This window comes from Martes martes (assembly GCF_963455335.1).
Source record: "Martes martes genome assembly, chromosome: 5".
Classification (NCBI taxonomy): Eukaryota; Metazoa; Chordata; class Mammalia; order Carnivora; family Mustelidae; genus Martes; species Martes martes.
The window spans coordinates 28,950,339-28,976,120 of NC_137892.1; the positions used below are offsets into that span (position 1 = coordinate 28,950,339).

The 25,782-nt window shown below is 44.5% G+C and overlaps 1 protein-coding gene across 2 annotated transcripts in view; it reads left to right on the forward strand.

Moving 5' to 3' along the window:
* SNCAIP (synuclein alpha interacting protein) overlaps positions 1-25,782 on the forward strand; it is a 150,906-nt gene that overhangs the window by 67,038 nt on the left and 58,086 nt on the right. For both annotated transcript variants that reach the window (XM_080804905.1, XM_080804904.1), the window contains exons 2-3: positions 9,420-9,523; positions 22,650-22,722. In XM_080804905.1, the coding sequence (XP_080661031.1) occupies positions 9,467-9,523; positions 22,650-22,722 (130 nt within the window). In that variant the 5' untranslated portion in view covers positions 9,420-9,466. The remainder of the gene's footprint in view (positions 1-9,419; positions 9,524-22,649; positions 22,723-25,782) is intronic.

A 25,782-nucleotide genomic window follows, 5' to 3' on the forward strand; every position in this document is an offset into this window, starting at 1 on the left:
ACCCTTGGGGTTGGACCCAGCAATCTGCTTTAATAAATTTTCTGGGGGAGTCTCCTGTGGACTGAACTTGGAGAACACTGGTTTAAGGCTGCTCAGGAGTTCAATCTTTACAAACGCTGGGAGGGAGGAGAACTCAGCCAAGATGGCCGACTCCTGATAGAGTCTTGAACACTCTCCGTGCATATTGCTGTTATGTCTACTTCCATCTAAAAAGGAATCGAGATTGTCATCTGTGTTCCATCCACCCTCAATAATAATTGTCAAGCAAATCCACTGCAGAAATCAAACAATCTTTGCAAAATCAGAAGTAAAGCATGACCGCTTCAGGTGCGCCAGAAATTTGGAACTTGGATTTGGATAGTTTCCTATACATAACAGAGTAAGGGATCCAGTTCCAAAATTATTCCATAGTTCCTTTCCAGAAGCCGGTGGAAGACACGACTGGCTAACGTCCAGGCTCAACTTCCCAGTGCTAGAAATGTTTCCTTTTTCTTCCCAGATAATTTCTTTTTGTTTGGGCCTCACTAGGTCATTAGTTTTGTCCTTGTAGAATTGATAAGTTTTTATCTACAGCAGAGAGTAAATCATATTCTCACTGAATGAACAACGTCACAGTTCTCTTTTAAAAATTAATTGCTCTTTAACTCTCTTGCTGTCTCTCAATCTCCATATTTCCTTCACATTCCCTGTGGGATCCGGGTGGTAGATGAGACAGGTTGAGGGAAGTTTGACAGAGATTGTCATGGCAGCACCGAGGAGAGAGGTCCAGATGCGTCAAGACTGTCCTGATGTCCTGCCCCGGTTTTAGGGGTGTTCCCACTACCATCTCACCCCACACAGAATCTTTGTGTTAGGAGGCTGTCTCTTCCTCCTTATAAATACGGGAGTCCCATCTTTTGCCCTTGAAGGATCCCTCCGAGCTTCTAGAGGAACAATTTCTTGCTGGCGTGGTTGTGATCTCATAAAGCAGCTGGTTCCATTAAGCCCATTCCAGTTACCATTAGTAGGAAGTCTGCTGAGATTGGTGTCCCCAAAACTTCCTCTAAGATTAACCCTTGGGATCAAATCTTGCCTTTACATGGTGGCCCTTGGTGGTCATAGAGGGAGAGGAGATTCTCTTCTCCACCTTAGATGCTTCCTTGGCTGTGCCACATGAGACAGCTTTCCAAACCCCAGCTGTCCTGACTTCCTTATTCTGTCTTGGTACGTAACAGTTTGCCTCTGACCTTCATAAGAAGGGACATCCAGAACCAAACACAGTATAATATTTTCGTGTTTAGGGGTGTGTCTCTACTCTTTTCTGTTATACATTCTCTTGTCTTGTGAAGCTCCTCTAAGTATGGTTCTTTTTCTTCCTCTTTCCAAAAAGAATTTCAAATAATAAATTTATTTTAAATCAATCTCTCTCTCTCTCTCTCTCTCTCTCTCACACACACATACACACACCACAATTTAAAAGTACCTCTTTCTCTAGGCTTAACCACTGAAGTCTTTTCAAGCTCCCAAACCTTTGGAAGTTGGTTCCTCGTCAGCATTTAGATTTTAGAAATAATGAAGTGACCTGCAAATCATTTGCAAGAATTTTAAACTATAAGCAAGAGCTCTAAACTACCAAAAGACCAACCTTTGCAGGGATTTGTCAGAGTAGTGCTGATCTCCAGAATGAGGTTTTCCAACAGAGGGCTGTGTTACTTGTCTTTTTAATAAGACATCAGAAAAGACGTTCATCATTGTTTTCTTTGAAGTTGAAGTCAAAATATTAAACCAAAATGCTGTGGAACATAATGTTTTATGGACCGGTTCAGGGACCTCTTTGGGTAAGGAATGTTAGGTGCACAAAGATCCATATGATCTTTTTCTGTTGAGATTCTGCAGGGAGGGGAAAGAGTCATTTTCTTGGCATTACAGTTTGTAAGCCCCCAAAGTGATACAATGAAGGACTGGGGATGTCTATGGAATTCTGACCCAGATGGTTCAAAGGCATACCCATGTTTCATAGCAATCCGGAGGGCAAACCAGTAGAGTCCCAGAATTAGTGGCAAGTGGCTTGTCTGAGCTGCTTTTCTCCTACTTCGTTGTACTTCATTTGGGCCAAAACATTCCTGTGTTTCCCAACTGTGAAATAGAAAGGAAATGACTGCAATTCGTGATACACACACACTACTTCTTCACAGAGTTGTAATAAATAAAGTCAGAAAAAAAAAATTAAAGGCGACTTGAAAAAAATCAAATGTCTGATACAGGCAAAGTATTACTTTGACCCCTGCAGTTTGGGGCAAGCTGGAATAAGGGAGAAAAGCAAACTTAACATTAAAAACCCTGGCTGTGTGTCTGTGAGGCAGTTAGAGAACCTCTCTGAGCCTCGATTTCGTTGTCTCCACCAAAGAAATTCTGAAGAAATTATAAAGGCTTTCAGAGACTTTGTGAAACATAAATGGGAGAGGGTATGTAGAAACACCTAGACCCTGGGTATAAAGTTTGTTCCACATCGGGCACCAGACCCAGACCCCAGTATAGAGCTTTGTCTTACTACCATTCCTGTGGGCAGTCACACAGGAAGAGTGACACCCCTTCCCTGGGAGCTGGAGCAGGGTCAATATGTTGTCTCTTGTTTGATAGCAAACATTTACTTGTGTTTTCTCCAGCCAAGCTGGAAAATGTGATATTCCAAGGAAATGCGCTGTGTTTACACTCTGGCTTTGGAAATAATCCCCCGACCACCCCAGCTTACCACTCTGGCCTTCACCCTCTAAGACTCCTTCTTTGGAGCAAAAAGAGCAGGAGGTACGAAATCAAGGTGATCCGTCTTTCTGAAAGTTCTGCTTGAGCATTTTCAGCCTTTGCCCATGCTGCCACCACTGCCTGGGACACCTCCTCTAGCCCTCCAGCTCCCCTCACCACTCACACCCTTGTCCCTCAGCGTTCAGCTTAGACCTTACCCATCCCAGACAGACTGCCTCACCTCCAAGGTCTAGGTTGGGTGTCTCAGGCTTCTGTGGGTTTATTTCTTGTGGTGAGAACCACATTTTACTGTAATGGCTTGTGTTCTTTTCTCTGTCCCCTTGTACCGTACGGCCCACGCCGGTGTGGAGAATGGACACGCAGAGAGAGTCCTTACGTGAAGAAGGGGAGGACATCTCCAGAGCTCGTGTTTCCGCCTTACCCCGTGTGTGCACTTCTTGGCTCCCCTTCAGTTGCCTCTTGCCAGTAGAAATGTCTTGCCTCTATCATTTTTCTGCTTCAGGACCAGGCATTTAGCGACTGCCGTGTTTCTGGCCACTGCTGAATCAAAGACTAAAAGAAACCGAATCCAACATTTGGAATGAGTTGCTTCCTTGCCAGCCAAGCTACTGAGCCAACTGGGGACGACATTTCATATATTTCACTTTTTTCCACCCGTGCTTTCCAGTACTTAGTTGGTGATTTTTTGGGGTGGGGGGTGGGGGGAGCTCTTGTTATACTAGAGAAAGTAAGTCCAGTATCTATGTGTAAGCTTGCAAACTGAACATGTATCCCAGTACAGATTTGGTTCTTTGTGTTGTGTATGTGTGTGTGTGTGTGCGTGTGCGCATGCATGCAGGGCTGTAGGCTGCTGTGTTTTCCCAAGTTCTGGTGAATTAAAGAGCAAAGAAAGAAGCTGTAATGCACATCGATAGAGATTACCTCATCACTTTGAGTCCTCTGCTCATTTATTTTGACAAGCCCAACTTCGGTTTAATCACCAGGCCTTCGTAGTCGACCGGTAAACGGAGCAATAGCGACTTTGGCAGCAAAGGAGAGATCCGTGTAACATGAGCCTTCAGAGTGAGTCCGTGCTGACTCCCTATAAAAGGGAGTGAGGCAATTCATTTTAAGAAGAACTTCAGTAGAGCAACTGAGGTAATGTGTGACCGTAGTCACAAATCCGTGAGCCTTTTACGAGCCAAGCACACCAGAATGTGTACCTTAAGTGAGTGTAGCTTCTCACAGAAATTTTGTGGGCCCTTTCAATCTTTTTCCACTTGATGATGCCATTAGCCAACAGATTTTTGGAAGTCTTCATTTGGAATGACTTTTAGAGTGCATTTTCAAGTCACAACAAAAAAATCAAAAATATCACCTGAAGATCAGCGTAATACTAGAACAGGGGAAGGCTATTTTTTTTTTAAATTGCTTGCTTCCGTTTTTTTTTTGTTTTTTGTTTTTTTCTTTTAATCCATTTGGACTTTTCGTTTCTTTGAGCTCTTTCCCCAGACTGAATCTTCCCTCAGAGGAAGCAGTGGGGCCATCACTGAGGTCTCTTATGAGAAGGTGACATGGTGTTGATAGACCCATTAGGGCCATGAGCCCATTCTGTACACTTTAATAGCCACTGGAGAGACTTCTGTTTTTGGCAGTTTATCAAAATTCCATGAGAGTAGAAAAAATCCTATGGACTTTGTGGAGAGTTGATGCTCATTAAGTTGTCCTTTATCTCCTCTGACTGGGCATCCACTTGGAGCTCGAGTGGAGTTTCTCCCAATACCTCGGGCATACCAAAAGGAAGGGGTAATGTGTCACCAACAGCTTCTGGACAGCATACAGGTCCCAGTCTCCTAGCCCTGTGTCCCCACACTCTAATATTTTCCTTCCTATAAATTTTCCTACTGAAATTGGTAGCACTTAACCATTGGAAAATATTTTCTTTACCTTTCTCTACTCTCCCACTAGCTTTCATCTTCATCTTTCCCCACCCTTAAAAAAAATTAAACACAGAACATACCTACCTAAGTGAATAACAAATTAAAAATGGCTGACCTCCATGATGAGAAAGGAAAGGCCCAGCTGAGCTTGAAATGGAATGATTTCAGTCAGTCAACAGTAGCTAAGGTAGACAGATCCTGTAAGAGGTATATTGGGGTGAAGGGGGGAAGTAATACAAAAGAAAGCCTTTGGGACCTCAGAGAACCTGGGGCAAGTGACTATAGCTTGTAGGGTCAGGGCTGATGGAGGCGGGGTATAGTACAAATTTATAAATGACTGGGTTTTGAGATCTCAAAGGGGCCCAAGGCTAACTACGATGCACAGCAATAAAAATCTCATGGAAAAGTATTTTTCACCTATGTGTAAACCCGCTCTTGTTGGCCCTGTGTAAAGTGAGTTCTCTTGTGTCCAAACTGCTAGTGTGGCCAGATGGCGGATGGCCTTGGTTTTCTTTTGGGCTTGCACTTGACACAGCTTGTGCCCTTCCCTCTGGTTGCAACAGCGAAGTAGCACCACGTCAGTCTACAGCAGCAATCACAACAAAGCAAGAACCCTTCCTTCCTCCAGCTGTACAGTGAAGGAAACCGAATCCCCACCTTGCGACATTTGATGACGTGTGTGAAGGTTTTCTTTTTCCAGTCCTAGGCGAGAAAATGGAGGCTTTGTGAAAGCACAAATTATAACAAGCTGGTAATTTGTGTGTAAGACGTTTTCTTGTTGCTGTTGTGGCATGAGAATTTAAAACAATCTTAGAATACAAATATGATCTTGGAATACAAATGAAATAAACAGTATTTGGCAGGAGGTACCCATACCAGAAGGGGGTGGGTGATGGGAATTATTGTTTAATGCTGAATTCCTCTGACGGATCAAACACTCACATGCCCCCAAGGCCAGGCAGGGGTCCTCAGTGAGGGGAGCCGAAGAAGGGAAGCTGGTGAACTGGGGAGCACATGCTTGTCTATGAGGCAGCTTAGCTCCAGCCAACTGTTGTCATGGGGAATGCGGATCAGTGTTGGCCAGAGCCTCAGATATTTTTAAAGCAAAGCCAGAAATCCGGAATTTTATGTGAAATCACCCAAGGTCTACAAATTGGCAACTCATTCCATTTTTTAAAAAACACTATTAGGGCCAGACACATCACATCTGTGGGCCAGACTCCACTCACGGGCCTCCGGTGTGTGCCCTCTGTAGCTGTGTATTCCCTTAGAGCATGTGGTTGGGAAAGGGGACCTGCTGGTTTCCACCGTGGGCTGGCGTGCGGGGATGCACAAGATGGTGTCACTAGAGCAGGATGAGAAAACCACCGGCCGCCCGGCTCAGTTCCCTTATCATGTTGGATGATTTTCAGCCACTGCTCTAAGCTGACTTCATCCCTTCCCATCTCATCCCTCATTCCTCAGGAGTTCCTGTGCATGCCAGGTGCCCCACAGAAGGGCAGATGTGGAGGTAATATAATGCCCACTGGGACAGCCGTGGTCTCACTCTCTACTGAAAAGGAGCAATGAATATCAGGAATGTGGCTGGGTTGGTGAACCATGGAGATTTCTGCACTTTATAACTAAGGATGTAGCACTTTCAAAGTGCTTCTCTCTTGAAAGAGAGAAGCCCTGAAACAAGACAAGAGGAATTGGGTGGTAGAGAGAATAAGGCATCTTAAAGAGATGGACACATGTGGAAGTCTGTTAGGAGGAGAGGAGGGTTCTGGATGCCTTGGCCCCCTTTGTCTGAGACTGGACCACCCGGCCCACTGAGATAAATATGGGCAGTGGCCCAGCTCTTTCCATCATGAGCTGGAACTCTTGTAACTCTTGGGTTCTGGCTTACGGAATAAAGAATCTCACTACCATCTTCAAGTCTAACCATGAAGATCTTCTACTTTAATGTCATGCTCTATATTATCCACTGGCTATGTCCCGTTAGAATGGCTGCTCTAGAGTGGATACTGCTGAATGTACTACCAGAACACCTCAAACAGGGGCTTGATGATTCCTTGTGGATTTGCTTTGTCAAGACATTTTATGTGCATTTTATATTTAGTCTGTATGTCCTTATATTTAAAGATGCGCTCGACCCCCAGTCTTGAAACGTGATTTCCTGCTTCATCTCCCATGAATCCATGTTTCTGCTGATAGTCCTTTTGTCTGCACCCCATCCTGATGCCCACAGTCAACTTGTGTTCACCAAGACCATGGGAATAGAGTATGTAGTGAACCTTTCAACCTGGAGTGCAGATGTAGTGAAAAGAAACTAGATTCGAAGGAAGTCTGTCCACTGACGAGCTAGAATCCATAGTCTGGATTGTCTCAGAAGCCACCAGAATGGAAGAGAAAGTCATTTTGTATAATTTGCAAGTATGAGTGTACGTTATTTTCCTCTGAAAATCTTTGTGAGGATTAGAGGAAAAGTGATATATTTTTGTTCCAAGCAATTTGCTTAAGAACCTCTTCTTAGGGGTGCCTGGGTGGCTCAGTGGGTTAAAACCTCTGTCTTTGGCTCAGGTCATGATCCCAGCATCCTGGGATCGAGCCCCGTATCGGGCTCTCTGCTCAGCAGGGAGCCCCCTCTCCCTCTGCCTGCCTCTCTGCATACTTGTGATCTCTCTCTGTCAAATAAATAAACAAAATCTTAAAAAAAAAAAAGAACCTCTTCTTATAAATACAGAATAAATACAATAATAGATATATAAATACATAACATGTATCGGTATTTATTATTTAGTATTAATGATTAGTATGACTAATATAATTATTCATATTATGCTAATAACAATGTATAATATGTAAACTTGATATATAATATTATATATATAACAAATGCAAATTGATTTTGTTTTCATTTTAAACCTTAATGTGGTTTCAGAAGAAATCACTTTTTTTTTTTTTTTTTTTAAAGAAAGGGAAGTCGGGGAAGGGAAGGGCAGAAAGAGAATCTTAAGCAGTCTCCAAGCCCAGTGTGGAAGTCTATGCAGGGCTTCATCTCATAACCCTGGTATCATGACCTGAGCTGAAATCAAGAATCGGACACTCAGCTGACTGAGCCACTCAGGTGCCCCCCAGAAGAACTTTTAGTATTTATTCTAAATGGATAATCCCATTTGAACATGGTAGTAATCCTTTCTTGGATCAATCCTTTCTTGGATCCTTTCTTGGATCAACTCTGTATGCACTATAATTAAAAATATGTTAACGGGGCACCTGGGTGGCTCAGTGGATTAAAGCCTCTGCCTTCGGCTCGGGTCGTGATCCCAGGGTCCTGGGATTGAGCCCCACATTGGGCTCTCTGCTCAGCGGGGAGCCTGTTTTCTCCTCTCTCTCTGCCTGCTTGTGATCTCTGTCTGTCAAATAAATAAATAGAATCTTAAAAAAAAAGTTTAAAAAATGTAAAAATGGTATATACATGTGGGAAGAGAAGGAAACACTGGAAATTAAATCATCTGATGGTTTTGAGGTATGGATAGCAAGTGATTTTTTTCTCCCCATTTATTGTAATTAAGCGATTTGTATAGCTTAAAAAAAGAAAAGATCTCAAAATGAGAAAGCAATGCAATGCCTCCAAAAGGAGTCATTTTTACACTCTTGGTCTTATATTCCTTAAACCCATTTTCATCATTAATTAAACCCATTTTCATCAGCCTAGATTTATTTTCACTTTCCAATAATGTATTCCTTAGTCGTCTTATTTCTCAGTCTCATCAAGATACCCCCTTGATTAGAGAACGGAAAGAGGAGAGAATACATTATTTCAGAGGCTCAAGTCTGAATACAGAAGACGGTTTCTGTAATAAGAAAGACAAGTTACAGAAAAGGGGATCTCGTTCACTCTGAGAGTTGGCGCTGCAGGAGACGCTGTGCACTCAGGCACTGCCCGGAGATCTATATTTCTGTTCTTGACATCTCTAGGTGACACTGCCACCGCCAATGGTGATGATGATAAGTGATGGGAAAGCGAACTGGGAGGTGATGTATCTTCCTTGACAGATTTAAAGGATTGCCACAGGCAGCCCAGAGGCAAGTGCTGACGGAGGACATTCTGACGCCTGCCTGTGTCAGGTCACTGTGGCACAGTCAGGCAATGCTGGGAGAAGCCCAGAGCCAGGGGGAAACCCTGGGGTTTACATCTATGCCTGGATCCTGTTTGGGGCGGGGGGCAGGGGGTGAACTGGACATCGTCCTACAACGTCTGAAGTAGCCATTACTGTTGGTTAGTTGGTCTCTGTCTTGTACTTGGGTTATTTCTGTGGGGGGCCAGGATTTACTGCTTCGTGCACAGCTTCCAAGGATATGCCTGCAGTAGACATTGGAATATGGTGACTATCCTACGATTTTGAGGTTTGCTCCCCATCCCCAAAGCCCTGCTTTTACCCAGGGTGTGGTAAGTGCTAGGTGCGGGCTAGATCAGTCCTACTATTGGTGTCTGGGGAAGTGGCTGACCTGAGTTACTGTCCTGGCAAAAATAAGCAAACACAGATGAAGTGAAGTGAAGCAAAGGCCCTTGAGTGCTCACTGGGAACCTGAGGAGCTGAGCTCCTGTGTCTGAAAAGCCAGGCTGGGCCATCCAGAGAGCAGACCTGTGCTCCAAGGCAGCCCTAGCACCCAGTGACTCTTCTCATTCTTGTTTGTTTTTATATAGACGGGAGTTCAGGTTATAAAACAGCTAACCCTTTCGCTTTTCTTTTTTGCCTCTGTCTTCCCCAGGGCTTTTATAAGTATTTGACTTGACTCAAAATGTGCATAGAGGAATAATGGAAGCACCCGAATACCTTGACTTGGATGAGATTGACTTCAGTGACGATATATCCGTAAGTAGTCCTTTTTGCAAGCGATGCTTGATGGGATTCTGCCTTCACCTCCGTGGGCTGCCTTATCTGTAGATCCGAAACTCTCCCAATCGCATTTAGCAGTTGACAGCAGAAATCCCATGTGGACAGACAAAGTGGTTTCGGGGTCTCCTAGACCGAGAAGTGAATCTCACTTGATGGGATGTGTGGTGGGGGAGGGGTTTGACCTCACTGATCCTCCCCTTCCCTTCCTAATCCGTTTCCTTGTCAAAATATTCACTGAGTAATGTATAAAGTGCCTGTGTATAGTGCACGACTAACCCTTCAGGGATAATTCCCTTTATATGACTGGCTTTGCCGCGGCCAGCATTCTCTGGCGTTCACAAGGATACAAGGATGGCCAAGTTGTTAACTGATGATCAATAAGAGGAATCCTCCCAGTCCCTGTGGGCGTCAAAGCACAGGTTGGACGCTTTGGGGGGGATACTGAGAAAGCATCATGCCTTGATAAGGACTGGACAGGCTGCCCTCTGAGGGCGCCGCTTAAGCCTGTCAAGCTCTGCGGGCTGATGAGCTTCCTTGTTCTCACAAAAGCCGCCAACTTCCTGCTGCCTCCAGCTTCCCTCATGGTGGTTCCCAGGGGTCATCCGCACGTAGCCTGCATAGAGCTGATTGTGGCTTACCCCGGGCCGCACAGCCAGTTCTGGCACAGAGCCAACCGGCAGCCATGTTGGCTTCTCAGCCCTGAGCCGAACTGGGCTCTCCGAGTGTGTGAACCGAAGGTTGCTGTTTCTGAGCTAGCCATCTAACCTTTCTTCCCAGCGCCTACATGGTCACAGTTGCTGACCCCACTTTTCATCACTCTCTCAGGGCCTGGAGCTTTGGGTCCCTGTTAGAAAATGGTCTCAAAAAGATAAGCTGTTTTCACACACCTCTGGCAAGGGGTCATTTCTCTACTTCGCCATTCACTTTGAAGTAAAATTTGCATACCATATGCAAGAATTGGATTACTAGGGCGAGTTTGATGAATGACCTGCTTTGTACAACCTTGGATGAGTCCTTGCGTACCAGGGGCATGTGAATTCAGTCTCTCCCTATCCTAGCTTCTGGAAAATCTTTGTTAATCCTCGTCAAGACCAACGTGAAGTGAATTTCTTCCTTTCCACAGTTTGTTCCTGTGTGTCTCTCTCTCTTTATTTTTTTAAATATTTTATTTACTTATTTAACAGAGAGATTGCAAATAGGCAGAGAGGCAGGCAGAGAGAGGTGGGGGGAAGCAGGCTCCCCGCTGAGCAGAGAAGCCCAATGTGGGGCTCGATCCCAGGACCCCGAGATCATGACCTGAGCCGAAGGCAGAGGCTTAACCCACTGAGACACCCAGGCGCCCTCCTGTCTCTTGCTCTCTCTCTCAGTAAGTTACTACGCTTAAAAGTGTTCAGAGCATGGTTATTTCACAACACTCACCTCAAGGTATTTGAGTTGAATGGAGGGAAGCAAGGAAAGAATCATGTGGGGAGGTGGAGGGAGTGTGGAAACCATCTTAGCAGGAGAAACATACGTTATGATCAAGAACTGAGGGTCGCTTTCAGCATTGACAATGAAGCTGCAATGTAAGAGCATAGGCTTTGGAAGGCAGCATTAGGGCCCAGTCTTGCTGCCCTTTGCTGACGGGGAGCATAGTAACTTCGCCTCTCCAAGATACCTGCCTAACTTTTAAGGCTGTTTTGGGCACTGGGTGACCTGATAATGGAGCACTTAGCTTGGCACACAGTAAGTTGCTCTTAAAGTAGCTGGTGTTATTATTTCGGTGATTAGTAACAATAATATTTATATGACCAATGGTGAAGAAAGAACTCAAGGGATAAAAACCAGGCATCATGTCAGGACTGTTTAGTTTTTTTTGTTTTTTAATACAATAGAGCGTTTGTATTTACAGAAGAATCGTCTGGCAGCAGCCTATAATTTTGATGAATTAGGGATCTCCACTTGAAAGATAATAAAGCACGTTAGGCAATAGTTGGCACTGTTGAGCAAATCAGGGATACAGGATTGTGTAAGAGTTGAGCTTCTACAACTTGACCACTTGGAAACATAAATAAAGATCGCCCATCTATAACTGTGTTGCTGCTCTCAAGCCTTCTCCTACCCCTTTAAATAGGTTTCTGTTGTTTGGCTCTTTAACCTACCTTTACACTGAAACCAGAAGGGAAAAAAAAATGGCAGCATGTAGAATGGTTGAAACAGGAATGGCTCACATTTCCGAGTGTTCACGTGGGCAGATGCATTATCTTGTTTAATCCTCACAACAATCCTGTGAGGCAGAAATTCATCATGATCTTCATTTTACGGAAGAAAAAACCAAAGCGTGGAGGTGTTACCCATCTTGTCCAAGGCCACCCAGCTCATTGAGGGCACTCTGTCTCTGGAATACCTGCTCTGGGCACAATACTTGACTGACTGTCTTGGTGAATATAGTCCACTGCAATGGTCCTTGTTGGGTGCGTTGGTCCTTTGGTCCAGTGGTCCAATGATCCAATGGTCCTTTCACCTACACCCCAGGGGATCATTTGGCAATGCCTGGAGCCATTTTTGGTTGTCCTGGTTGGGGAGGGGTCCCACTGGCATCTAGTGGGTAGACACCAAGGATGCTTCTGAATGACTTAAAATGCGCAGGAAATTCCCCTACAACAAAGAACTCCCTGACCTAACATGTCAGTAGTACTGAGCGCAAGCCATCTGTTTTTTGGTTTTGTTTTTTTTTTTTTTTTAGACCCCATGAAATGAAAGAAACTCTAATATGGCAACCTCTAGAACATGGCAGATTATTTTATAATAGTTTCATTGGATCCGGGTCAGTTCCTTAAATGTGCCAGAATCGTATTGTTCTTCGATAACAACTTCTTAGGGAAACAGTGGTGACCTCTTTAATGTTGAAATGATTATCCTCAGCCTCTTTAGGTAAACCAACAGCAGTAAATGTTACAAATCCTTTAAGAGCCAAACAGAAGCTATTCAGAGGCTGACATTTAAAAATGAAGATGTGTTCAACTTGTTAATTCACTGGCATAAAAAGAACCTAGTCAGTCCCCCACAAGCATGCGTTCACTTTTAGGATACCATAACCTCCATCTCTCACAGCCCTTAACATCTCTTCCCTGGTTGAGTGGCAAGAGTAGGGAGGAAAATGCCCAGTATATTTGGAAAAGATGTTCACCCAAAAGATGCCCAAGTTCACAGCTGCCCTTCTTATTCTCTAGCTGTGGCCCTATGACGTAGTCCATCCATGCTTTCTATCTCATGATCCACCCCCCGCCCCCGGTCATGAGCCTGGTTCTTGTTTTAATTAGACCCAAGCTGGGTATTGGTTCAAAACAGCAACTAGAACTTTTTTGCGTTTACCTAATGAGACAAAACCCAGAAGGCAATCACGTTATTTTGAAGTTTCCCAGACCCCAAACTAACATTCATCCTTTGCAAACTGCAGGGTTTGAACTCCACGTTCTTGTAACCCTGCCATCTCCAAGGAGCGAACATTGCCCCATCCCTGCAGGTTGGGGAGGGAGATGACGCCATGCAGAAACACCACAGTTCAAAGCAGGGCTTTTCTGTCTCTGCAAATGGGTTTGCAGATTTCTTTCTTTACTCCTGTGGAAGGCAGACCTCTCTCTTAAAAAAAGAAAAATCTGCCAGAATATTAGTTCCTAGTAGGCTTAGGTGTATTTGAGTAAGAAGGGCCATTTTGCTTTCCCCAAAAATAGTAATAGACACAGGACTGAACAAAACAGAGGCTGAACTGTGCATCTCTGGAGGGACCTCACCGCTAGCTCAGACATGGGTTCTACCACGCATGGTGCCCCATGCTATGGATCCCGTATCTTGGTTGAAGCCTCCCGTCGGCTCCTATTGGAATCCCATTTGGCAGATGAAAAAAATTGAGCCTTGGGAAGATGGTCTGGCTTTCACAAGAGTATAGGTACATAAGTGTCAGGGTCAGGATTTAAATACAGAACTCTGTGACACGTTACTCTTCCCCTTCTGAGCGACTTGGAGTAGGGATCCTGGACCAGTCTGTAAGATGCCTTCGCTTTCCACTTTTGGTACTGATGTGATTGCAAATCGCTCTTTGGAAGTAATGGAGTAGGTATGTATTCTAAATGAAATATAAAACGAGCTGAAGCAAACATAGGCAGATCTCTTAATATTTTTGCCCTTGGGCTTTCCCATCTCTAAAATGGTAATAATCAGCTACCTTCTGCCCTGGGTTTTATGGAGAAAATACAAAATTTTATATATGTATGTATAAAAATCCATACCTACATACTTATATAATACACATGTGTACACACATATCAATATGCATTCCTGTGTGTGCATATGCACAAATACACATACATACACACAGACACACACACGTGCATGCATACACACAGACCGAAGTGAGGATATATTCTGTTCCTCTACTCAGGAATTTTTGCCACCTTTTTGTACCACCGTGACTACAACTTTGGTGAAAGATGACATGTTTTGACAACCTATTTTTTGTGTAGGTCACATGAGATCAAGACAAGCAAATGTCCTTGGCACTTCACTATCCCCTTTAAACCAACCCAGAGTAACAGCAGGGAATTATGTGGATGCATTTTCCTAAAGTGACTGGTAGGAAAATAACTTCTTACGGCAAACAAATCTCCTTTCAATGGGTTTTCACATTTTTCCATCCTTGTACTAAAATGCCTGCCACCCTCTGGCTTGCATGCACCAGTTTTTACTCAACGCAGTGCACTGACACCTCCAAGATTTCATCACATTTCCACGAAGCCATTCTGTAGCGGCAGAAGGCCCCAAGGAAAGGCACACGGAGCTTACCAAGTGGACTCAGGCAGAGAGTTGAGTGGGTCAAGAGTACAGCCTTTGCCCTGATTTTAGGAGTGAAAAAGAATGTGGAGTTAATCAAGGTAGAAAGAACCTGCCTTGCCCCTCCTCTCTAGCAAGAGGTCTACATGAGCATGAGCCTATCATACTTCCCTGTGTGCTTCCTAGAAAGTGACCAAGACACTCTCATGTGGCCTCGGGCTGCCTCGGCCCCTTGCTTCACTGTCCTGTCCATCAGCCCTGCCCTTCCCAGCACTCAACTGTTCTCATCCCCATTAAAACTTTTCTTAGTGCTTGTCAATATGATCTAGTTTTGTCAAATGTTCTCACCTTCTTTTGCAAATGTCCTGTGTTCAAGTCTTCATTACCCTTCACTCCTCCCTTCTGTGGCCCCCGTTATCGAAAGCCTCGTGTCTTATTCAGCTATCATATGTCATCTCTGTTCTCTTGTTTTCTGAACACCTTCCAGGAAAGGAATTAGGAGTAATCTAATCCAGACAAGATGAATTATACATTCCTATCCCATGGGTACTATAAGAGGCCAAGACCAGAACCTGGGCCCCTAGACTCCACGTCCTGGACTCAATACCTCTTCCTGAGAAGGTGGAGAGCAGCCTTATGGAATGATTTCCAAGAATGAGCGACTGCCAGATTTTTTTTTTGCTCTTCCCTTACTCTGCAGATAGCCCTAAAAGATCTTATCTTGCCTGCTAGTTATAGCATGTGTTAGACTCACAGTGCAGATTATTTACACAATGTACCTCTTATGTATGACTAGATTCTGTGCTGATCTACTCAACAACACCTATTAGACATTACCAGTGTGCCAAGAGCAGTTCTAGGCTTGGGTGAACAACATGGGCTTGATCTATGTTCTCAGGGCTTACAGAACCCCATTGTAACAATTGAGCCTCTTATGAAATGTCAGGCTAACTTCATAGAAGGTCAGATTGAATTACAATTTCAAACTCCAATCTTGACCATCTTTATGATTGATTATTGGCTCGCAATTAAAACTAGACCATCATTGAAGCTGACCAGGGATTACAGCCAACCATGTGCCCCACCGCAAGGTAAATTTCTTTTGTAATTCCTTTGTAATTTTAATGCTTGCCTCAGTAGTTGCCATTGCTTTGGCTTCACTTCTTAAATGCTTATTTTAATGTAAATCATATTAATAGCTAGCGTTTACTGAACACTTCCTACACATCAGAAAGGATCACCTATATTTTATGTCATTAGCTCATAAACTTCACAGCCAAGGTCTGATAGAAATGCCATGGTTACCCTGTTTTACAGATGAAGAAACTGATAGGAGTTGAGGAATTACTGTTAGGTAGGTAGAAAGTGGTAAAGCCAGAATATAACGTGGGCAGTCTAGCTCTAGATACCATGTAGGTAACTTCTGTTGAAATGACTTCTCCTGGGCCCATTGGTCACCTCTGGTTGGCTGGGTCCATCCAGGTCTCTTCTCACCCATGACCACCACTCCTAGCAGAAGGGGATCGTTGAGTGCTGTGATGTCTCCCCACCTTTGCCAATGTAGACCTTCATCTTTTGCCTGACCACATGTTAGCATTATAATCCCATGTGTGGTGTACTCTTCAAATGGTCAAAACAGCTACTGAGTTTTCCCAAGCTGCAAAAGATGTCTTAGTGTAAAAGAATTGGATTATTATTAATTTTTTAAAAATCCTCTTGATGGAATAAAAACAAGGAACCAGAACAAAAATGCATTTGAAAATAAGATTAGTTATAATATTTTTCTCTCACGGAAACTAAATGGTAGAAAGAAATGTATTTAAAGCAGCCTGGGATAAATACATGAAAATGTAGATCACCAGTATCCCCACCCTGTAGATGCAGTGGCTGGAACTGTGGGCATCTCTACAGTCACCTGTGAAATATGGAATGTGGAAATAAGAATAGTCCCAAGGACAGAACTGTGCAGAAGTATGTCCCACATCGTATGGAGAAGAAGAGGCTTCTACAAAGGAAACTGGAAAACAGTTTCATAAATATAGGAGGAATACTAAGGGAACCTAAAAGGGAGAGAGGGATCTGAAGAATTTAAAGAAGCAAGTGACCAATAGTGGGAAATAGGCCATATATTATAAAGAGAATGGTTGGATTTTCCGGTGAAGAGCTATCGGTGGCTATACTAAGAGTGGGGGCTTTGGGATGGTGGAGTGGATCCATGTTGTGGTGGCTCGAGGAGTACATGCAAGAGATGAGGAAGGAGAGAGAAGAATCATAGCAATTCTCTCAGAAAAGATGGCGGTGAACACAAGAGCAAGGAAGCCCATGGTCACCTGGGGAGGCAGCGTATCTTGAGGGGGTGAGAGCGCTTGTTTGTTTTTTAGGATCAGAGGCGAGAGCCAAGGTGAAGAGGGTGGCTGAAGAGAAGGAGAGAAGAGGGATGATGGCAGAGCCAGAGTTCTGAAGGGACGGGAGAGGAAGAGACCTGAACACAAGTGGAGGGCTAGTGGCGAAGGGAAGGACTCCTACCGCCACATCCTCAGCACCATCTGTGGGGGGGATGTGACGTCAGGAAGGGCAGACTACTGGAGAGGAGGCCCAAACTGCAGAAAAATACCGTGTGTCTGAAAATCGCACTCCAGGGTGTGCCTGCTTCCGCCGCCAGCCTTGTATGTACACGTGGCGGCCATTTCCTTGTACGCCTGTCGAGACGCCTGCCTCCCTTCTGGAAAGCTTTGTGAGAAAGCATGAGTTTCAGGATAGTTGTTTGGGCGACTGGCTTAATTGTTTCTTTTGGAAACTTAATGAGACCTTAGTTGTTTAAAAGTCTCTAACTTCAAAAGGTGCTGGGGATTTTCGTTCTTTTATTCTCTGTGGCTCATTACTGTTTGAGTAATGTCTGCTTGTTCACCCAACTGGCTCCAGCTTTCCGGAGTCAGGGCCAAAGCCTTTCAGTCGTGAGCAATATCTAGGGTGGTCAGAGATCCTCACGGTTTGGTGTAGAAACCACGCAGTGTTTTTACGAATCCCATGCACGTTCAAACTGTTTTGCATGGCAGAGTGACAGAAGTGACTGGCGCAGGCTGGGATGTGTAGGATTGTCTTGCGTCACATCGACTCTGTAGTTTGTGAAGCTAAGTTTCAGTGTCAGCCCTTGGCCGTGGACTCTCTTGGAGGAGGAAAGACCATAGAGAAGCCAAAGAACATGCAGGGAGAGGCTGGGCTCTCCTCTTTTCCAGTCCCAGCTCGGCCCCCTCTTCCGATCTCTTTAGTTTCCACATCTTGATCTTCTGAGCTTAAAATCAGGAGGGGAAAAGGGGCGCCTGGGTGGCTCAGTGGTTTAAGCCTCTGCCTTCGGCTCGGGTCATGATCTCAGGGTCCTGGGATCGAGCCCCGCATCGGGCTCTCTGCTCAGCGGGAGCCTGCTTCCCCCTCTCTCTGTCTGCCTCTCTGCCTAGCTCTGATTTCTCGCTGTCAAATAAATAAAATCTTTAAAAAAAAAAAAAAAATCAGGAGGGGAATGAAGGCGGGAGGGAAGAAGGACTGTGTCCACACATGGAGAACAGGTCAGGGGAAGAGACAAAAACATTCAGCATCATTTTACTGCTTGCAAACTGACTTCACTCGCATTATCTTATGTGATCGCCTGTCTTCTAGCTGTTTTAAAAAAAAAAAAAAAAAAATGAGCCCCAGAGGGGCGCCTGGGTGGTTCAGTCGTTAAGCTTCTGCCTTCAGCTCAAGTCATGATCCCGGGGTTCCAGGATTGAGCCTTCCATCGGGCTCCCTACTCAGCAGAGAGTCTGCTTCTCCCTCTCCCTCTCCCCCAGCTTATGTTCCCTCTCTCACTGTCTCTCTCTCTCTGTCAAATAAATAAATAAAATCTTAAAAAAAAAAAAAGTGAGCCCCAGAGATACGAAATGATTTGTCCAGAACCCTGGTTAATAAATATCAGAACGGGGGCTTGAATCTAGATCTTCTGGCTCCAAATCCATTGTTCTTCATACAAAAGACTAAGGCATCATCTAGTACCAATGCTATTAATCTATTAGAGGTGCATTCTTTCCTTTTAGCTATACCACGATTGCATCTCTAGACTTGTAATAACACGCCTTTCTAGGAAGACCAGTGTCATATAAATATTAATTGCTGTAAATATTATTTTTATTTTTGCCACTAAAGTCATGGTTACATAGGGGAATTCTTTTTTTTTTTTTGGTTAAATACGTGTCCAGTATCTTTGGCAAATAAAATATTGTCCACACCCTCAGAAAGCAGAGAGAGCAATGATGGGAACATGTAGGCAAAATGCCCTGTGATACAATCTGTAATGGACATGTGCCTAAAATCTATACAGAGAGCAGTTGTTCTTGGACGTTAGCATGCAACAGAATCACCTGGTTGGCTTGTAAAATTACCAGTTGCTGGGCTCTGTCCTCAGAGTTTCAAGGATGGGGCCCAAGAATGTGAATTCCTAACAAGTTCCTAGATGGCTTTGATGCCACTGTCCAGACATCACACCTTGAAAGCTGGAAGTACTTCCATCTGGGAGGGTGGGAGAAGATTTTGTAGATGTGATTCCTAAGCAGAGCTTGAAGAATGGAAAAGAGTTTGCCTAGTGGAATGGCTGCAGTGGCATTCCGGGTGGACAGAATAGCATGCATAAAGGTATAAACAGATAGAACAGTGGATAGAGGGTCCATAAGAAATTTCACTTGGCCATCATCCAAAGAGAAGTGGATAATGGGAAGAGATGAGCCTGATCTCATGCAGGCCTTTATGTGCTGTGCTAAGGCTTTGCCCTGTAACCCATATGAAACAGAGAAGCAGCTTAGTCAAATTTGCATTTTAGAAAGCTAATTAATTCTAGTGCAAGTACAGAAGCCTGGAGGAAATTCCCACTTAGCACCTAACTACGAAAGAGCTTCTTTGAACATCTATAATATTGTGCCCAGGGATTAATCAGACATGTGCTTGTCTTGCCATTTCAAATAGTTAATAAGACACTGTGTGCCATGCATGCCTACAAGTCAAAGACCCCATCCTTTCCCTCGGGCACTTGGGGGAGCCAACACTAACGCCTAGGAAACAACAGAGCACAAGGCAGAGAGGAGTGAAGGCTTTCAGTGCTGAAGCAGTTAGCTAGGGGTTCATGCAGAAGGAAGAACACCAGCTCTCCTTAAAGAGCGATGGCTTTGCCTGGCCACCGGAAGGCTTTGCAGGCAAAGAGCACCCTGGAGTAAAGGTACAGAAGATGGAACTAAACGTTGAAGGCACGGGGTCATTGAAGAAGCAGAGGCTTTTCTTGAGACATGATAGAGGAATGCAAATGAACTGTGGTTCACAAAGGCTATTTCTATGGGAATAACCTCTGGAAGACTTTTTTTTTTTTTTTTTTTAAATAAATCAGAGCAACATAAAGTCAGGAAATGTGTTGCTTCTCAAACCATCTGCAAGCCCCCTCTCTCTTATCACCCAAGGATAATAGCTATCAAGGGAACAGAATACAAAGGCATGGGTTGGGGGCAAGGGACAGGGAAGACACATTGGACTTTGGTTTTGGTAGGGCCAAAATGACAGGAGTTGTTGCCCAGGGAGTAGTTGGCCGTTGTCCGGGGAATGAGGTGGTTTGGCGATCAGGCAGCTCCTAATAAAAGGCCATCTGTCCTTTGCACTGGAATGAGGGCCTGGGAAGCCCTCCCTTTCAGCTCCCAGATGGTAATACTATGTGCTTGTGTAAGGGAGACTTCCTGGGTCATTTGCTTATTCCCGAATGTGCACATATGAAAATGTTTTTGCATTTGGTTTTGTGAATTGTGTGTTTCCTCTGCTACTCTCCCCATCATGACCTAACCATACAGCATTCTGTCAGGCTTTATCTTCTATCCAAAGTGCAGTGTGTGTGCTTACTGAAACAAATACAGAAACGAATGTTTTCCTTGTGTCTTTTTTAAAGGGTGGTGGGTTTGTTCACAGTGTAGGTTGGAGTCTTTGCTGAATTTGATATTCTGTATACCCTGACAGTTATCCAGAACTTTGATTTTCTGGCCAATGCATCGTCCTTTTCTCAAATTGCTGTACTTGTAATTTTCATTACCAGAAGCAGCATATGACTTTTTCTTCAAGGTCATTATTCCCGATGAATTAAGATGTCTGCCTTCACAGACGTGACTTTCTGCATGCCAGGGGTGGAGAGGCAAAACTGCCACGTGGGATGGGGGTTGAGGCAGTGGGTGGGGTTCAGCGCGACTCCTCCTCTGCCTGTAGCTCTGTCCCCACACCAGCCAGGCCGCCTGCACCGCTCCAATTTAAACCTCATTACATTAAGAGTTACTGCACGCTACGGGCCTTTGAGGTCACATAGGAAGAGCTGAAGGTACAACTAATAACTCAGAGATTCTGACATGCCTGACTGTGAGGTGAGAGGTAGCAGTTAGGACGCACGTGGCTGAAAATGCAGAAAGCAACAAACCCGATTTAATCAAGTACATATCATTAAGCTCAGGGAGCAACCTTACTGCATTTATCATTAACTATATTTCAACACAATCCATCTTAAATTCCCCCTTTCAAACATTTTGCCTTGGAAGAAAAACAGAACAAACCAGAAGGAGAGGGGGCGAGACTTTGCCAAGGGGGGCTTCCCTGGGGCACATGGCAGCTGAAACACAAGGCCTCATTTTAATTGAATTATAAACTGTGTAATTATTTAACCTGTACCAGCTGGTCTCAAGAAGCTACCAGATTCCTTAGAGAGCTCGTACTTGGCCAGGAACATAAGGTACCTTATTAGTAACAAGAAAAATGCCTTGTGTACCTATGTTAACCCCAGCCCCCAAAGAGCAAACTGCAGAAGCGGGGAAATGCTTGAAGTTCATTTTTGGTTTAAGAGACAGCCCTCTCTCCTCTTGAGTATGTGGTAGATTGACTGAGGTCCCTGTAGTCTCACAGGAACGGGCACCATAAACAGGATATCGTTGCATCAGACAGGTAAGAGTAATTTCTCTTAATTAGTCATTTGAGATTTCATTTTTCACTTGGAAGAACTGGAAATTTAATTTGTTTGTGACAGGCAATTGGCAAACCGACAGTAGCTACCATTGCCCCCCCGACCCCGTCTTGCTGTCCCGAGGTCGTCGTGGAGAAAGCATTGGGGGTGGGGGTGGTCCTCGATGTAAACACTTGGCTTCATCTGTCTACATCAAGCTAACTAAAATACCTTCTTATTGACAGATGTGCCCTGATTACACATTCCTCACTTGTAATGCTAGAATAATCTTAATGAGTTTCCCGTGATCATTTTTCTTTCAGATTGAAGATTTGTTTTCAATCCCCCCAAATTTTGCAGCAGTCTAAATAATTTATAATATATCCTCATTGCCATAAGAACATTGTTCCCAAAGGTACAGAGCAAGATATTTTTAGGGACCCGTCGTTTAGGAATTAATGTGTGATTGAAGACAGTCGTTTGGTTAAAGAAATAGCTCATCCTATCTATTTTGTTTTGAAACATCCTTCTCTGAAGAAAGATGGAGTGGCATCAGGCGTAGTGCCCGTAAATCATAGCTATTGATTTTACATTTGTTTTGGCTCGTCTGATTTTATGCCCCCCCGTGTTGTAATTTGTTATCCTGAGAGCTGTTCCCTGAGTTGGTACTGGGTTGATGCTGGGAGGTGGGTTTTTTTTCAGTTTGGACTAATCTGTACATGAAACAGATTGGCTTGCAGACACAGAACCACGGTCCTCTTGCTTCTCATAACATTTCCCCCGGGATTTCCCATGGGGCTCACAGATGCCACCCAGTGACATCTCTGGCAGGTGACAACGTGAGGTACGTTTGCGTAGTCCAGCCAGTGCGGGCACGGGTAAAGCTCCTGGCAGCCCTGGGGGCTGCCGGAAGCTGGGGGCTTCTCCCCTCGGCCTTCACACCCGGACTCAACATGCACATATTCTGGACACCTGGAGCTTCTCGGGGCCAGAAATTCCTTCCATCCTCCACCGGTAGCAGAAGTAACAGGAGGGAGAATGTCTGCTTGGCCACACCTTGCGTGTGGAAGGGGGGGCCTCGGAGCCCCTTTTAATGTGCATCTGCTTCGATGCTTCTAGGTGGAGCCGGGGCTGCCGCCAGGTCCCCAAGCAGCCCATTTCAGATAAAATTAGACAGACTCTCTGCATATATACGTGTTGGACTCAAGCATCCCTTCTTGTGTTTTGCCTTTTCTGGCCAATTTGAGTGAGTGTCACGTTCTCGTTTTAAAATGCTGTTTTCTTCCCTTTGTCCTCTGGCTTCCCATTCAGTACTCAGTCACGTCGCTGAAGACCATCCCGGAACTGTGCCGAAGATGTGACTCGCAGAGCGAAGACAGATCAGGTACGGCTCCCTCCTCAGCCCTCTCCCGCCCCCGACTCTTAGAGAGCAGAGGACTCCGGGGAGCTGTTTTCCCCTCACACTCGTTGCTGCTGCCTTCTGTCTGTCTTTTACAGCCTCTCGCTTCCTCCCCCCCACACACACGCCCTCTGCAAACAGATGTCAGGTCATCCTCCAAAGGCTAACGGGACAGGGAGGCCCTAATGAGGACACGGCTGTATATGGCTCAACAGGGGCCGTCATCTCGGCAGCTCCAAACCGCAGTATACGCAGCAATTTACTGAAAACCCGAGAAACCGTTGGTGACAAAATATAATGATGCAGGCGCCAACGAAAAAAATGCTGGATGCATTCACTACCCATATGGCTGGGACCAGCTTGGGGGATGGGGCTTCGCCAGGGTCTGAAACCCTATCAGGGATGCGACATGATAGGATCTGCAGGAAGGCATACTGGAACAGTTAAGATTAAAGCAAAGCTTGGGAGTTTAATAGTGTAAACTAAACAGAGAATTATGGCATATAGATGAAAACCAGCTGGTTGACCTTTTCTCCTTGCAGACGCCCCCATCCCGGCAAAAAGAAATAAATTAATAAAGGACATTCAGGGTTGTTTTTTCCCCCCTCTGTAAATCAAATTAAGCCTCTCTCCTTTTCTCTTTGTGTTGGGCAAAAATGAAAATTAAAGAGGATGTCGATGGGCACGATACCATGGCATTAAATGATGAAAGGATGTTTATTGTTTTTCGGAGTAATTACTGTAAGGCATTGCCATTAATCGTGCCGAAGCTGGATCTCCTCTGATGGTAGCTCGAATCCTGAGAACCATGGGCTGTGGAAGGCTCAAGATAATCGTCTGATCATGTGTATCATATTTCAGAATAAATAGATGGCCCTTGTCTGGACAGCTACTAGAGTTCTAGGCCATTCTCACTGAAAGGACTTGCACAAAGCTCATTTACTTGTCTCTTCAACTGCTCATTCACTTTTGACATTTTGCTTAGATGAGATGGGGCAAATAATCAGTCTTCCAAGGTTTGTTTATCTCTGTGTTTTTGTGAGTGAGAGTAATGCTTCAGTGTTTGGGTCAAAAACACAGAGGATAGTTCTAAGTTCTCATAAAAGTTTTCATTCACCTTCAGTTTTGGGGAGGGGGTTCAATTTTTGTTTTTTAAATTGCAAACACACTGAAGTTTCTGTCAGGTGTAACAGAGGCTTTGGCTGCGAGGCTCCAGGGGCGTGCCTCCTGACAAGGCGTCCCCAGGTTCCAAGTTGGATCATTGATTGGGGGCAGTGAGGTGGGTTCAAGTTAGGGTTCAGTCAGTTATCAGCTATACAACCTAGAGCTTGAAAGTGATCATCTACAAAATAAAGAAGAAGCTTGTTCTGCCAATGTTACCAGGCACCATTAGGATGAGATTAGGTGATGTATCTGAAGTTACTTTGTAGATCCAGAATTTTCTTCTTTAACTAGAGGTGGAAGTAAGAGAGAAGAAATAATAACAACCATTTCCATCGTGCTCAGTGTGGGAGGTTCTGTTGTAAGCACTTCAAGCACGTTAACTCAGTTAATCCAAAAAATGCTCAAGAGCTGAATACTTAAGATGTTTATGTTATAGGTGGGCAAACGGAGGCACAGAACAGAGAAGTCAAATATCTTGCCTAGAGTCACACAGCAGTTAAATTGCCGAGCTGGGATTCACATCGCAACAAGTCCATCCTGGAGTGGGTTCTCTATCCTTACACATAAGTACCCTGAGATAGCTTGACTTAGTGACATTCATTTAATTTTAGGAGATTATCCTTTTAAAACTTAAAAAATCAGCATTTTCCCTTATTGATTAAGCGGTGAATTTCCCTTCTCTGTTCAGTGGCTATTCTTGCTTACCGAGGTAAGTGAATTAACCCAAGTTTTCAAAAATAATTTTTCCTGGGACAGGTGCATCCCATTTTCTCCAGGTCATGTGATTTCTCACTGCTTGCACAATAGGTGAAATTGGACATTTCTTCTCTGGTTGAGAAGGACGCCAGTTTCAAGTTCAGAAACCTTTAAACTTCACCCAGAGCAAAGACCCAGTGCTCAAGGTCATTAGCAATAATTAGACCTGACAGGAAATGGATGTCTATGGGCAAGACTCAGGCCTATTAATGGAATCACATATACACCTTCAATGGAATCACATGTACACCTAATTTGGAGGCTGTCAAACCCCTTTTAACAGAGCCAGAGTGATCCTAGAAAAAGAACACATAGAAAAATCCATCTCTCCAGAGTAGCACTGTAGATTATCTGTGAGCTCCCTTAAAAGAAACCTCAACATAGTAAAGATTTTTCACAGCTAGTTTCTGAAAGAATTAAGCCATTCTTGATTTATTCCAAGAGCATCGAGCTCTAGAAAAACCCTTTGCACCCCTCTAGTCTTCCAGTGTCCACCATCAGGAGGAGCTTGCTCCGGGATGGCTTGCCGATTTCCATCTTCACAGTAATCTTTTCAAACAGGTGGCAGCAGAAGGCCCGCTGGCCTCTGAGGAGAGTCCACACCTTCTCTTGGGACAAGGGCATCTGCTGGGGAAACTTTCCCCAAACTCCTGTCGCTTAGAATATATGCCACCAGATGAAGACTCTTTATCGTTCTCAAGTTTGTTAAGCAATTTCTATTTTGTGTAGGTTGTGAAATGCTACCGTCCATCTGTGCATTAACAAGCCCTTGATCAGATGTTCTTGGGCCCTTTTGTTCTTTTATTTATTCATTCAGCCAATAACTGAATATTTTGCTGTCAAAGGCACTCAGGACGTAGTAACAAATAAGACACCGACAAGGTCCCCGTTCTTGTGACATTTACATTCTAGGGAGAGACGAACAAAAGACAAGCAAACGAATACATAAACCAGATCATTTCACCCAGTGAAATGAAGACGTGACTCGAAGCGATGTGGTAGAGTAACTTGTAGAAGTTGGAGGGGGGCACTTGTGGGGGGTCTTGGGAGCGTTAGCAGGACCCAGCCAGTTGATAACAAGCGAAGATCATTGAAGGCAGAGGAACTAGGAACTGCAAAGACCCT